This window comes from Leptodactylus fuscus, chromosome 3 (assembly GCF_031893055.1).
Source record: "Leptodactylus fuscus isolate aLepFus1 chromosome 3, aLepFus1.hap2, whole genome shotgun sequence".
Classification (NCBI taxonomy): Eukaryota; Metazoa; Chordata; class Amphibia; order Anura; family Leptodactylidae; genus Leptodactylus; species Leptodactylus fuscus.
In genome coordinates, this window is record NC_134267.1 from 88,228,365 (window position 1) to 88,243,393 (window position 15,029).

Genomic DNA, 15,029 nt, shown 5'->3' on the forward strand with positions numbered 1-15,029 from the left:
CGCCAGTCAGAGCCAGGAACGGGCCCCGCCTATGGCCGCGGCTCCACCTCTGACACAACAGGTCCGTGCAGAGCTCTGTGAGTCACTGGCTGGCAGCAAGGTGCGGCTCTCCCTCTTGTAAGCGGCCGTGCCCGTCCTGAGCGCTCACTTGTGACTAGGACGACTATCCGGAGGGAGCCATTACCTGCTAGTGCTGTACCGAGACCAACAGCAACAACATGTTCAAGTGCGGGATCGCATACCCCAGGTGCAAATGGATCCTGCCGCTCCTTCTGCTCTGCGCGATCATCTTCGATATCATCGCTCTGGCCGGCAGGGGCTGGGTGGAGACCGAGTCTGGCCGGGAGTATGCTTCTCTGTGGGAGCGCTGCCTGGTTAACAGCAATACATGCACGTCCCTCATGGACTATGGTGAGTTGTGGCTGCACACATCCGGCAGGGGGCGACAGCTGAGGGCACACCTGTCCCTGCTGCTGGCTATGGGATACTGGCCCTACAGAACTTGTCCCTGACCTGTGACAGTACAGGTCACATTCTATGGGATCAGCAGCACTGACCTCTGGAGATCCATCTGTGACATCACGTCAGGTCATGTGTGCAGATGTAGCAGAGCTCAGTTTGTGACTTTAGCCAGGAGTCATTGTGATCTGTATAGTGAGGTGTCGCAGTGCCAAGATCAGCCCATGTAATAAGTCAGCTATGCTACATTAGTGCTCTCTTATGGTAGGCCTGGTACAGATGTGACCGATCAGGTTTACATTCTGCGGGGTGGGACTTTTACTTACAGAGCAAAGATCAATTGTCTGTTGTATCACCAGGTTACAGAGAGTAAATAAGAAACTGGAGCCTGGGACACCTACCCACGTAATATGGGCTCGAGACAACTGGAGGTTATTGGGATCTGAGTTTTATATACACAAGACTGTATCACTTTATATCCCCCGGATTGGGAGCTTGCAGCAGACACTAGTGGGTGCCCAAATACATCAGGCTCTGTTCACACCTGAGCCAAGACTTGGCTGTTAAACAGCTCTGTGTTGGACTGTTTTTTTTTCTCACGGACCTCTTCGTCTGAATGGGTGTTCTGTAGGGCATGTAATTTTTGTCACGGCTTATGGGTGCCACATGGCTGATGAATTTCTTTGAATAGGCTTGAAGGTAATCTGACTTCAGCAGGATTGGCTGACTGTTTTATAAGTATGGGATCCCTGGACTCTCCCCATTGTATTAACCATTGGGGAGAGATGGCCATGCTAGTTTTTAGCAGAAGTTGATCAAACGCTAGTCGTGTGTTGCGATTGCTTATTCTAGTCTCCACTAAAAACACAGGGAGCAAGAAGCGGCAGTATATGGCTGTATGGGCAGTATATGGGTCACCTAGTGCAGATTTATGTACAGTAAAAGGTGCTCTTATTTTATAATGTAGAATTTATACTTCTTAGGCCTAGTTCACGTGATCATATTTTTAGTCCGTCTGCTGTTCTTTTCTACAACAAACTGAACATGGACAGAACCGCAGTTCTGAGCGCTATAAGTCACATGACCACTTTTCAACATGGATTCACAGTGCAGAAGGTTGTAGAATGTCTTATTTCAGTCCATACTGCAGAGGACTCTGACTTCTTGGAAAATGTTGTGATCGGTTCCGACTGTTAAAAGTTGGTGTTCTCTGTCAATGTATAGACCTTCAAAGTAAGAAACCATTTTTAATGGTCATTTTCATATGAATCCGGCCTTAGGTTGGGGCCCAACATTGCAAAAACGCATTGTTTTACAGTACCTGCAAAGTGGTTGGGATTCTGGCTAATCCCAGCCACACATTACAGAAAAAAATCTGCAGAGGAAATGCTGCAATTTCAAAAATGCTTGCGTTGTGTAAATCGCAGCATGTAAATTATACCTACAGAAATGCTGGTGTTTTCTATATAGGTATAATAGATGCAGAAAGGAAAGGAAAGGAAAGCGCTGTGGATTTTCTGTGAAAAATGCTGCAAAAAGAAATGCAATGCATTTTCACCACAGTAATTTTTGGCTGTGGCTCACTTCGTGGGGCCTTAGTCCTAAATGCTGGGGCCCCATGTGACGTAAATGCCGTGGTTCGACCGTGGCGTTTTAAAGTCCCTGTGAATCCCATTCATACATTGCAGAAAAATATGCGCAGCAAAAATGCTGCAATTTCCAAAACTGTTGGTTTGCCAATGTCAATTATTTGTCAGCATGTCAATTACATATACAGAAATGCCGGCAGTTTCCCTATAGGTATACTTTAAGCAGAAAATCCACAGAAGACTTTTTTTTTTTTTTTTAAATTCGCTGCTGTCCGCTATGTAGGACCTTACTTAGCCTTAAGAGTTTTTTTGGTATTAAGATATCAGACTCCCATCAATCTGATAATCTTGGAAACTCCATTTTAGTGTAAGGGTAAGTTCAGATGGGGGTTTTTCAGCCGGGTAGCCGCGACTGAAAGCCGGTGCACTGCATCGGCATCCAACCGCGCGCTCCATTCCGGATTAGGCCCAATGAATGGGCCTAGTCTAGAGGAGGGTATGTCTTCAGGCCGAATCGTGAGGTGAAATGGCCTCATGAGCACCTCATTTATTTTTCTGAGAGCCAGAACAAGTCGGTTCCCGGAAAAAACTCGAATACGGCCTCAAAATCCTGACCAAAAAACTTTGTGGGAACTTACCCTAAGGCCCACATTGCGTAAATAAAGCTTTCTTGTTGCAGATTTTGCAGAGTTGTTTTTGAGCCAAAGCGAAGAACGGTTACAAACGGTTGCAATAGAACTCTATTGGGAGGCTTTTTTTGAAGGCTGATTTTAAGGCGGATTTAGCGTCAAAATCAGCGCCAAAAACCTCTGTGTGCACTAACCCTTAATGATGTTGAAGTAGGGTCCCAACCCTTTTAGTAAGTTACAGAGTGGACTTCACACTTCTTGAGATGCAAACAAATAATGTTTTTATTGATCATCAGATCCCGTGGTACAAACAGTGAAGTCGAGGACAAACTGTAGAGTGAATAAGTTTTTTTCAGTTGATTTCAGACCTTCATCAGACTCTCAGGAGTGGGCCCAAATTAAATGAACTAAATGAAGGAGAAGGTCCGCTGTCAGTGGTCAGTAGGATGCGCTTACTACACTACTGAATACCGCTTTTTACACTGGTTCTGGCATTGTTGGAATTATTTTCTCTAGCCCAGCAGGGAGCGTAATTAACATATTGGGGCTAAAACTAACAGAAGTGATTGCTTGAGAACATGGTGGACTAGAGAAAAACAGTCCAACCATGCAGTAGATACTGAAGTGTTTTGTCTCCATGTTAACACTACACCTGGCATTAAAAGAAAACATGTTGTCATCAGAATCTCTCAGTAGTGCAGCCTCAGGCATTTGTCTAGTAATTTCTAGTGATCGTATCTCAGCATAGGTGTGTCACATATTTGTTTCTATATAACGTATACGAAAGGGGCCTTTGATTTTCTTAATATTGAGACTTGTAGAAAGCCGTTTTCTTTGGCTTTATGGAATTGATTTTCAGTTTCATAAATTTTTGGCACATTACAACATAACCTAAAGCCAGTGGCCAAAACCTATGAAATACCCCACTGTCTTCAGCTCTATTTAGCCTTTGACAGTTCATGTCACTTATCAGCATAGTTCCCAAGACGATCTGATATTGAAGTTAAATATGTGTGTTTTTGGGTTGCAGAAGCAGATAGGTAGACCTAAAACTAATCCGATAATATGATAAAAAGTATCATATTTGTGTACCATGTGTCTTCTAAGTTATGCTATGTACCTACTAGTTTAAGCAGAAAGTCGAACTTACACTGGGCTTAACCAAATGCATAAATGTGCACTATAGGGATCCTTTATTTCTGTTATACCCCAAAATAGAAAGGGGACTGAGCTGAGTTTTACTGCCGACAGCTGCGAAAATACTGCACCCTTATGGTGGTTAGTGACTACTAGAAGAGAACTGGGTAGTTTTAGCTTATGAAGTTTCATTTTGATGAAATCCGTGCTGTCAGCCAAATTCAGTGTCTTTGTAAGCCTTGAGATAATACCGGATATCATTATGGTATGTTCACACAGAGTTTTTGCAGTAGAATTTTAAGGGATTTTCAATTATGCCTCAAAAAACATCTCCAAACTTTTCAATTCAATGAGAGTCAGTACTTTTCAGATTTTTTTTTTAAGCTGGAGGAAAAAAAGAAGCCACAGTTTTGGCTTTAGTCTAATACAAAGCGACAAATGTAGCCATGTTTAGGGTTTATTTATACTTGCTGTACAGATTTTAGCAGCCATATCAAGCCGCAGAGAAGCTTCTGTGTCCTTGGTGTTTGCTCCGGTCACTTTACAGTCCTATATACTATTAGGTAACCTTCCTTGGTGTTTAGTTACGAAGTCCCTGCTGTGGACAGTGCAGTTAGGTTGGGAGAGCGCTGTGTGCTTCCTCCACTCCCTCAGCCCTTGCCCGAGGTCACAGGCTTGTTACATTTTTAACATTCCTAGTAGATGAAGCTTTCTTCGTGTCCTTGGTAAAATCTTCTCACCAAAAGTAATGTATCTAGGTCTGTTGTTGGGGGTATAAATCTCAGCACAATGTGAATAGCAGGGCTGTTAGATACCACAGTGTGTTTCTTCTGCAGTGCTGTACTTTGCCTTGTGTCCCTTAAATTGGATTTTTCCTTATCTAGGAGATTTATGACATTTCCATGGGATCTTGCTTGAGTTGAACAGGGGAAAACTCAGCCTTCTCTCTGTTACATCTGCTGTGTGACCATCCATCTATTAGTTATTAATAACCCAGGCTGTGGATATACAATTAAAGGGCCCCTTCACACGAAGTTTACGCTCCGTGTATTCTGTCTACGTGCTGTGTATTGTGTACATTTTACACGTGTAAAATGTAGTTAGCCATTGAGTTCAATGGCTTTTTCATATAACGCACGTTTTTTTTTGCAAAAAGACGCACGTTATACGAACATGCCATTGAACTCAATGGCTAACTACATTTTATATGTGTATTTTTACACGTGTAAAATGTACAGAATACACGGAGCGAAAACTCCGTGTGAAGGGGTCCAAAAGGGTTATTCTACCATGTGAACATCGTAGAGAGGGGTACCCTTCTTGGAACCACAATGTATGGGCTAGAGCCAGCTCATAGATTGTAAGCCCTCGCGGGCAGGGCCCTCTACCCCACTGTGCCAGTCAGTCATTGTTAGTATATCTACCTGTATATTCTGTGTATTGTATGTAACCCCCAAATGTAAAGCACCATGGAATTAATGGTGCTATATAAATAAATAAATAAATAAATAAATAAATAATAATAATAATAACTCTGGCTGTCTGGAGACTTAAGATATTCAGTGTAAAAAGAATACTGCACAGTTAAGGCATCAGATAACTCATAGATGGATGGTTAAAGTTTTTGGTCATGTGACCACCATCAGGCCTCACATTATCCATGGTGTATTCCGTATGGTTTTCCATTCACCCTAGTGTCATTCACCTATCCAAACATCTTACACTTAAAAGGGTTGTAGTGGATAATCTGCAGCTAGCTGACTCCCTCCCTGCCAATACAGTTGTTTTATAGGGTATACAGCTAGAAGCAGTTCTGCTACTATACGTGCCCCAGGACCAGCGCTACAGTGTACAGAGCTCAGTACATTGCATACAGCTTCCTGTCTGTACACTGTAACAGTAATGCCGGGAACCGCAGCTTTTCCCCATTGACTTGAATAGGAGTAGAGATGCTTTTAGCAGTATACCTCTTAGGGCTAGTTCACACGGTAGTGCACGGCATCCTGTCGTGGCTTTCCGCTCCGGATTAGGCCCAAATGAATGGGCCTAGTCCGGAAGGAGGTGTCACGAGGCGGATGCCATCAGAATCAGCTACGGAATCCGCCTGAAGAAAGGGCAGCTCTCTTCTTTTTTGCGCGAATGGGAACAAACCGCTAGCGCAAAAAAAGAACGCTAGTGGTCTACATAGACCTCTATTGTGAGGGGTCAGATTTTGAGGTGGATTAGGCATCAAAATCCGCCCCCTGTTGCCCTGTGTGAACGAGCACTTATATGACCGTAAAATCTGATCAGTGACCTGGACCCAAACTATTCTCATACAAATGATTTATCCTGTGGATAGATTATCACTATCCAACTTTGCTGGGTTGCGAACGACCCCCTTTAAGAGAGTTAGGATTTTCTTCCACATACTTCATTAGATCATGGGGTAAGGGGAGTCCACCCTACTAGGGATACCACTCTTAGCTGTGGGCTCCCTCTGGAGTAACACTCACTGATGATCAAGGATGTGGAGTCTGTAAGTCTCTGATTCCTTTATACAATTCAACGAAAGGGACTGAGGAAGCACAGATGACATTGGTGTGCCACACATGCAACGGCTGTACCATTCAAACTTGGCCGGCGGCCCGAACACAGACATGCACAATGGGCCTAAGACCTGGCTGATACCAGTGAGCAGTTGCTACTCACTCACCTTTGCAGTATGTGTTATGGGGAAGGCAGTGGATTCGGTGTAGCATAGTGGATGATCATGTTAACCTTTATGTAGCTGTTCATTTATTTTGCTTTCTTAAATAGCGCCATAATATTCCACACTGCTTTTACAAATAATATTATCAAGACTGTCCCAAGTAGGGCTCATAATCTCAAGTTCCTTATCAGTATGTCTTTGGAGTATTGGAGAAAAACCATGCAAACATGGGAAGAACACACAAACTCTTTGCAGATGTTTGCCTGGATTTGAAGCTGGGACTCCAGCTAACCACTGAAGTGATGTAGTAGTACGGTATTCACTATTACATGGCTCTGCAGTTTTCAGACCAGCTCAGATGATTTCCTGCGTTATTTCTCTTTATGTCAGCCTGTACTTATTCAGGGCACTCTGTTTTCCATCTATACATATGGGACATTGCATACCTGATACAAGAAAATGAGATGGTCCTTGTCAGAAGAAAAGTATATTACAGGAATGTGCAATGTTCATGGTTATATAAAGTAAATTTCCACTTGAAATGAAAACCGTTCTGTATGTAATACATTTGTCGCACATATCTTGTGTCCTCATAGTTTACATACCATATATGGCGGATGCCTTGTGTAATGATATATGGTTGATCCCTATAAAGCTGCTTCAGCACAATAACCTGATGATTCACAAAGCAGCAGAGCATCATGTTTATCCACCCACATATAAAATGTCCCAGCCCCGCCATGCCATTTGGGTGGAGTTTGCCGGAGGGCTAGGTGTAGTGTGAAAGTCTCATCCATGGCTTGTACAAACCTGTATACTAGTTTATACATCTGTTCCTCAAATGCTTTTTCTCACAAAAAAAAAAAAAAAAATGATAAAAGTGCTGCCTAAATATTATTGGATAAAGCCTGGCAGTAGCTTATTGCCCACTTGCCATTGAGGACACATGCACACTCAGCTGAGCTGATCTTCCATGTATATGGGGGGGAAGTGAGCATTGGGTCTGACCTGAGAGAACAAGTCATTATCCATACGTGCCATTCCTTGACTGGCACAGATATTTGTCCATCTTTTGCACATGTCTGAATGTTTAACCTAAGTTAGACTCTGGTGTCATGGCTTCTAGATTCTTACTTTAAAGATTTGTGACTGATTCATATCAGAACAGATCCCATTTTTCATTGTTCCTCAGTCACTGATCCAACAATGTCCGAAACAATTGCACAAAAAACAATAAGATCCATTCTGGCATCTGTTTTCCTCATTCCTAATGTACAATGTAGATAAATTGCAGGACCTGCGTGAACCCAACATACATGCTGTGTAAACCGGCATGTGCAGTACAGCAGAATGGAGGAGGACCCCCCCCCCCCCCCCATTTTCTTAGCTTGGGCTGTATAAATAGGCTGGTGTAAACCAGCACCGATCATTGTGTTCATTGAATGGAACCTAACACAGTAATGGTATAACACAGTTCCTTTGTTCCCTGAGATTCATTCCTTATAAAAGTAGTCTACCAGCCCCAAATATAGTCGGTACTTACTGCTCAAGCAGGATAGGTGATGTCATAGCAGTGGGACGATCAAAACTCACAAAAACAAAACTCTCACAAAACTTTTTGCTGCTTGATCACGTGTGCTATTTTTCTTGGTGCAATTGTTCATTTTAACATGCCAATAACTAGTATGTCTTCTCTTCCAGCCTGGGGCAGAGCTACTGCTGCATTAATGATCATTGGCATCATCATCCTCATCATTTGCTTCATTCTCTCCTTTGTTGGACTTTGTGTACCACGCATTTCTTTACTCAGAGTAATCGCCATCCTTCTCTTTTTGGCTGGTAAGACCAAACACTCTTAGTCTATATAACTGTATATACACTGTGCCATATTCCATTATGTTTAGAGTAATCTATAGAATTTAGTGGGTAAACTGTATTATTCTACAGAGCTTGTATTTGGACACAGATTAACAACTCTGCCATTTTCAGTTGCCCTGCAGGTTTGCGCTCTGGTCATCTACCCTGTGAGATACACTTCTGATGTTGCTCTGAATATGGAGAACTACCTGTACAGTTGGACCTATGGCTTTGGTTGGGGTAGCACAATCATCATGTTCGGCTGCGGAATCTTCTTCTGCTGTCTTCCCAATTTTGAAGATGAACTACTGGGGAACGTAAAGACCAAATACTTCTACACATCCTCCTAAAGACTGCAACTTTTTCTTTCTTGACGTTTGGAAAGAGACTGTCATATTCTCAGTGATCGAAGCCTATTGGATTTATAAATTCCATTTGATAATTCTATTTGTACATTGACCAAGCAAAAATGCCTTTGGTGCAATTAGATATATATTTTTTCTACAACTGATACTTGTATTTGAGTATAATGTTAGAATATCCTGTTGTGCCAGTTTACATTAGTACTAGTGTAAGGCTGGGCATGCACATTACACACTACTTTCCGTCCCAAACAATTTGACTCCCCTTCCCTCTCACATGCATATTTGGTTTGGCTGGCCTATGGTGGCAGCTTATCCAATTTAAAAACAAAAAGATTGAGCAAGTAGAAATCTGCCCAATCCTTCTGTCTTCAACATCTGCTGTGGGGGAAGAGTCAGGAAGCCCTCAGACACATTAGATCATTAGTGGGTGCGGTTGACATTAAATTAATGTGTATGACCTGCTTTTTTTTTTTTTTTTAATTAAATACATCTTCTGCTTCTGTTGCCAATTGGTTATGGGAGATGTGACATTTGATTGGTGCTTTGCAAGGACACAGTGCCTATACATATAAGAATCACCACCTTGTAGCAATTGTTGCAGACTACAAGTTTACCACGATCCCTAGATAGGTTCAAGCTTTAGGTTACTGTCAAAGTAATGGGAGTAAATATGTCCACTGCTGGCCTTGTCACCATGTCTCCATTATATCTTATATAATTAGCATACAGAAATCCACAACAGGGGCCACACGGTGGCTCAGTGGTTAGCACTGCAGCCTTGCAGCGCTGGAGTCCTGGTGTTCAAATCCCACCAAGGGCAAAAAACCATCTGCAAGGAGTTTGTATGTTCTCCCCGTGTCTGCATGGATTTCCATCCCATATTCCAAAGACATACTGATAGGGAAAAATGTACATTGTGATCTCTATGTGAGCTCACAATCTACATTAAAAAAAAAAAAAAGAAATCCACAGCAGAGGAATGTTAGGTAGTTTGGGCAGGCAGCTTGACCTTAGTTGCCTTTGCCAGAGTGGAGTTCTCATGGTTTGTGCGGTAGCCACTCAGGGGTGCAAATTAGATTGCATAACATTATCAAAATTCCTGAACACTTGTGGGGGTGGGTCATGGCCCTAAGCATATAGACACACATACGATATATAGACGTACATTGGATTGGAGGACCATTTGCCTACACATCCACCCCGTGACTTTTAATTGGAACATGTCCTATCAGCCTATTCACTTGAAATACATGGTGTAATGTTATTTTAAATGTTTTTCATTATTAAAGATTGGGGGGGAGGAATGTTCGATTGACAGTTTTTTGTTTTTTTTTCTGTGTTTGGTTTGTACTTTGCTTTTAAGGGTGGTAAGTATTAAAATACTTAAAAACTGAAAGATAGCTTTAGTGTATGTAGTTTGTACAAAACTTTGCCTTTATACTGACACATGCTTCTCAAAAGGACCATGTTATTTTCTTCTTAGTTCCTGTTAGACTTTGCACATGCTCTTTGGGTATAGCCTTCTTGAACGCTGGTATTAGATTAGCCAGCACAGCTCTGGATTAAACATTTGGCCATTTGGTTTCAGTGGTCATTTTGTATAGCCTCTGTAGTCTGTCATTTAGTATTTCCCCTATAGTGTATGGTTGATCAGCAGTTTTCTGCAGCATTGAGAGCTGATCACAGATTGGTAATCCTTCAAGTTTAAGGGATTTGTGACCTTAACATCTGACTTTACTGAATCTTAAATAGTGCACACATATGTATAATAAAGGTTTTTGGCTTTAATCGTGCTGTACTTTTTCAATAGTATTTGAAGTTTAAGAAAATAATAGACCCCTGTACTAGAAGACAGCTCCATTAGCTTTAGGAAGGGTTCACACGGTGTAACGTGCCGCGTGATGTGGCACATCTACGCCGCGGGAGCTTTTACGGGCCGTACACGCTCCCATTGATTTCAATGGGAGCGGGGATCGTATGCGCCGCGCTATTTTGCGGCCGTGATTTTGCGGCGGCCGCAAAATAGCACCGCGTGTACGGTACCGGCTCCCATTAAAAACAATGGGAGAGTATACGGCCCGCAAAATATCCCGTGGCGTGTACGTACCAAATGATGAGCCACAATACTCCGTGTGAACCCGGCCTTAGACTGCCACAGCGTCCACAATAATAATGCTCAGCAATATTTTACAGCACATAGTCTGTTATAAATTATAAGTGTATAAAATATGAATATCCCCAAACTGTTTGGATGTAGGATTGTTTCCTTACTGTTTTTTCTGGCTTGCCTTTGTATTAAAGTAAAAATACAAAACTGAAAAGTGTCTTGTGTGGCCAATTCAGTCATAATAGTATGGAGTCTTTACCCTTTAAAGGAGATACACAGGGAAAAATAAACCTTTATCAGTACATTCCCTGCACAGGGTAAGTTCACGTATTAATGTTTATGAAAGTCTCTTGTTGTCCTCATTTTTCGTTTGCAGAGTGCAATTGAGGTGCCAGAAGTTTCTGTGTTCAGCCTCGCCTGCTGCCACTTTAGCTTTCTGCGATGACCCTGACTCCCCTCTACTCCTGCAGAATGTGCATAGTGTAGAGCGAAGCTTGTCATGTTACCAACAGTGAGAGCATTACCAGGGAACACAGAAGAGTAAGGGTTGGTTCACATATGCGTATGTATTCTGTCCGGATAGAGTCTGCATGAAAACCCCCAAACGGAATACAAACTCAATTGCAAGCGCCGTGCTGTAAAAGCACACAGACCCCATAGACCATAATGAGGTTTGTGTGCTTGCCCTCCCCGCTGCACCGGTGGGGGGGGGGGACCCTCATGTGGACTCTAACCAAATGGTATACATGCACAGATGTGAACCAGGGGTAAGACTTCTGACCTCCCCAGTGGCACACTGCAAGTCTAATTATTTGGAGCTGCAAATGTTCTTGGTTGGAAATCTATAGCCCTTAGGAGATCTCTTGTCTTCTTAGTGACACTATAAACAGATCTATCTGCAGTCTGATCCCTCAGTCCACTACTTTTTACTATACAACTAACTAAGGGTGCATGCACACTGAGTAACGCCGGGCGTGTATGAGAGCCGTACACGCCGGCATTACAGCAGACTGCCGAACACTTTCCATTCACTTCAATGGGAGCGCTCGTAACAGCGGCGTTTACGAGCGCTCCCATTGAAGTGAATGGGAAGTGTTCGGCAGCCCTGCTGTAACGCCGGCGTGTACGGCTCTCGTACACGCCCGGCGTTACGTAGTGTGCATGCACCCTAAGAATGGAAAGAATGGTTTGCTGACTGCACAGGATTTGTTCATAGCATATTACAATGTAGACCAAAAGATCTGCATAGTTAACTGTGGACACAAAATGTAAAGTCATTTATAATACAGACTGTTTGCAGGTTGGTTTCATTTCTTTTTGGTTGATGCATTTAAACAATATATGTCAGATATGTAGTCGATAGTTTTTGTCTAGATTAACAGACTACCTGTGCTCAGTCAGGACACATAAGCTGCCTTTCCAGTGAGTGGCCGTGTCCTCACAACATTATTGGGCAGGGTGTGTATAAGTAGGTGTGTGTATGTGTGTGTATATATATATATATATATATATATATATATATATATATATATATATATATAAATTATATATCATATCCTTGTTGTGTTTGATAAACTGCATCAGCTTCATTGTGGTATATATTTATCTTGAGGCCAATAGGTAGTAAATCAGTCACTCCATTTAGGGTGCATGCACACTACGTAACGCCGGGCGTGTATGAGAGCCGTACACGCCGGCATTACGGCAGACTGCCGAACACTTCCCATTCACTTCAATGGGAGCGCTCGTAACAGCGGCGTTTACGAGCGCTCCCATTGAAGTGAATGGGAAGTGTTCGGCAGTCTGCTGTAACGCCGGCGTGTACGGCTCTCATACACGCCCGGCGTTACGTAGTGTGCATGCACCCTTAAGACCATTCCATTCTGTTCCAGTCTGTTTTTCTTCCCTGTCCCAAAGTACACATACACATAGTTTATAAGTACTTCTGGCTTCTGTGAGCTGTGTCCTTCCTTTGTGGCTTAAATCTAGCACCTTGCAGAAGGCAGACACCAGGAGAACTGCATTCTAGGAAACATGCAGTCAAAAAGTGCTGGACATTAGTACAGTGGGCATGGGAACGGCTACATGGCAGAAGTGCTATAGTATGAAGCTGGGGAAAAATGCACTGTAAATGTAAAGTAAAAAGTATGTAAGCAGTGTAAGTGATGTCACTGTTCCTATATCATATTGTGGAATAGAAGGTTTGTAATCTGCACATAATATACAGCTGTCATCAATAGGAACCGGCTATACTTGTATGGGTGTAATGCTGGTATATAATGAAATGAAGGAACAGATCCATCACTATTATTCAAAATTATACTGTACAATATGGCACCTGTAAATAATATCAGTGTAATATATACACTTTGATCCAACTAAGGCCTTGCAGAAATTCAGAAAAAATTACATTTCACGGTCCAAGAAAAGTGAATGACCTTTCATTTATGCAGAAATAGATTGCTGTGGAAAACGCAGCATGTTAATTTCACCTGCAAAAGTGTAGCAGTTTCCACCATAAACTTATATGGGGACACAAATGTAAAACACAGTGGAAAAATGGTTAAATGCATTTTTGCCATTTGTGGCTCTAGGCTAAGGACCCGCGTAGCGAGCCAAAAAAGACCGCAGCAGAAGCACATGGCATGTTTTTTTTTTCCCCCTGCAGAGCTTTTCACAGAAAGTCTGCAGACTTTTCCTCTGCAGACTTTTTGTCCCTATTATACGTCAGTGTTTCTGTAGGTATAATTTACCTGGTGAGATTTACAAAAGTGCATCGGTTTTTGAAATCAGGACATTAACGCTGCAGATTTTTTTTTTTCTACAATGTGTGGATGGTATTAGCCAGAATCCCATCCAAATTCCATGTAGTGGAAACGTGGTGTGTTCACAACGTGAGGAAGTTTGGCGTGCAGATTTTGATATTCTTAGCCCACTGTGAAAACTTATGTGCTATTGTAGTTAGTGAGACCATATTTCACATTATGTTGCTTTGTAGCTTTTGTAGTTACAAAAAAAGAAGTATTCCCATTAAATAACTGGAAGTCTGTGATTTAAAAAGCCTCAGCATAAAGCAACATCAAATTTTACTTTGGTCACAGACACTAAATATTTCAGCCCTTCCTTTTCCTCCCAGATTGTTCTATTCCCTTGACTAGCCTATTGTTAGTCAAATATATAAAAGCAACTAGAAGGCCTCAAAATTTAAAGGACCTGCCAGGAATTAGAAAAAAAGGGTGTTTTAGCTCATCCTCATTTAGCTGCCCAAGGTGGCATTGTTTCTGGAGATAAAAAATACAGTATTGTTTTATAATCCCGAACAACCCTTTTTAGGCTAAGGCCCCATGTGGTGTCTCAGCGTTTTATTTCGTTTTTTCCACACAGCGCTTTTAACAGAAAGTTCACAGAGTCATCCTATGCGGACTTTCTGTTTCAATTATACCTGTAGGTAAACCCCCAGAGGTTTTGTTAGGTATAAGTGACATGCTGGAATTTCCAAAATCGCCTCGTGTCTGCAGTGCATATTTTAATGCAAAGTGGGAATATGATTTGCTAGAATCCCATCCATTTTCTGTGACTGTAAAACCATGGCATTTGCGCCACGACAGGCCCCACAGCCTTAAAAAGAGATTCTTGTCATCTAGCTAAGGGCTCGTTCACATCTGCGCCCGGGACTCCGTTCTGCAGGTTTCCGTATCCTGCACAAAGCAGGGGCAGGAGATGGAAATCTGCCTGCATCTTTCAAACCCATTCATTTGAAAGATGTTTGAAAAGTGACCGTCCGTGGGCGCCGGTGAGACAGAAACCTGTCATGCCGAGTCCTGCCGTGAGAGCTTTATGCTGTGCGTGGCGAAACCGTTTTTGTTTATACCGGACACAGAGTACTACATGTCCGACTCTGTGTCCGGTTAAAAAAAACAAAACGGTTTCACCCAATGGAATTCTGTTTTGAAGCGCACATTCTGACACATGTTTACGTGTCAGAATGAGCGACGCATTACTCCATGGGAACGGGGCCTAACAGTACAGAAAGTAAATAGCATATCAGGGACAAAAACTAACAGCATTGATTGCTCATGAATAGAGATGAGCGAGTACTGTTCGGATCAGCCGATCCGAACAGCACACTCCATAGAAATGAATGGATGCACCTGGTACTTCTGCTTTGACATCGGCCGGCCGCTTAACCCCCTG

At 42.5% G+C, this 15,029-nt stretch overlaps 1 protein-coding gene across 1 annotated transcript; it reads left to right on the plus strand.

The window, feature by feature from the left end:
• The first annotated feature begins 20 nt into the window (after positions 1-20).
• Positions 21-11,049, plus strand: PERP (p53 apoptosis effector related to PMP22). The gene is made up of 3 exons (XM_075267960.1): positions 21-411; positions 8,208-8,345; positions 8,496-11,049. Exons 1-3 carry the CDS (start codon positions 219-221, stop codon positions 8,711-8,713), a joined length of 549 nt encoding a protein of 182 aa, XP_075124061.1. The 5' UTR covers positions 21-218; the 3' UTR covers positions 8,714-11,049.
• Positions 11,050-15,029: the final 3,980 nt, after the last annotated feature.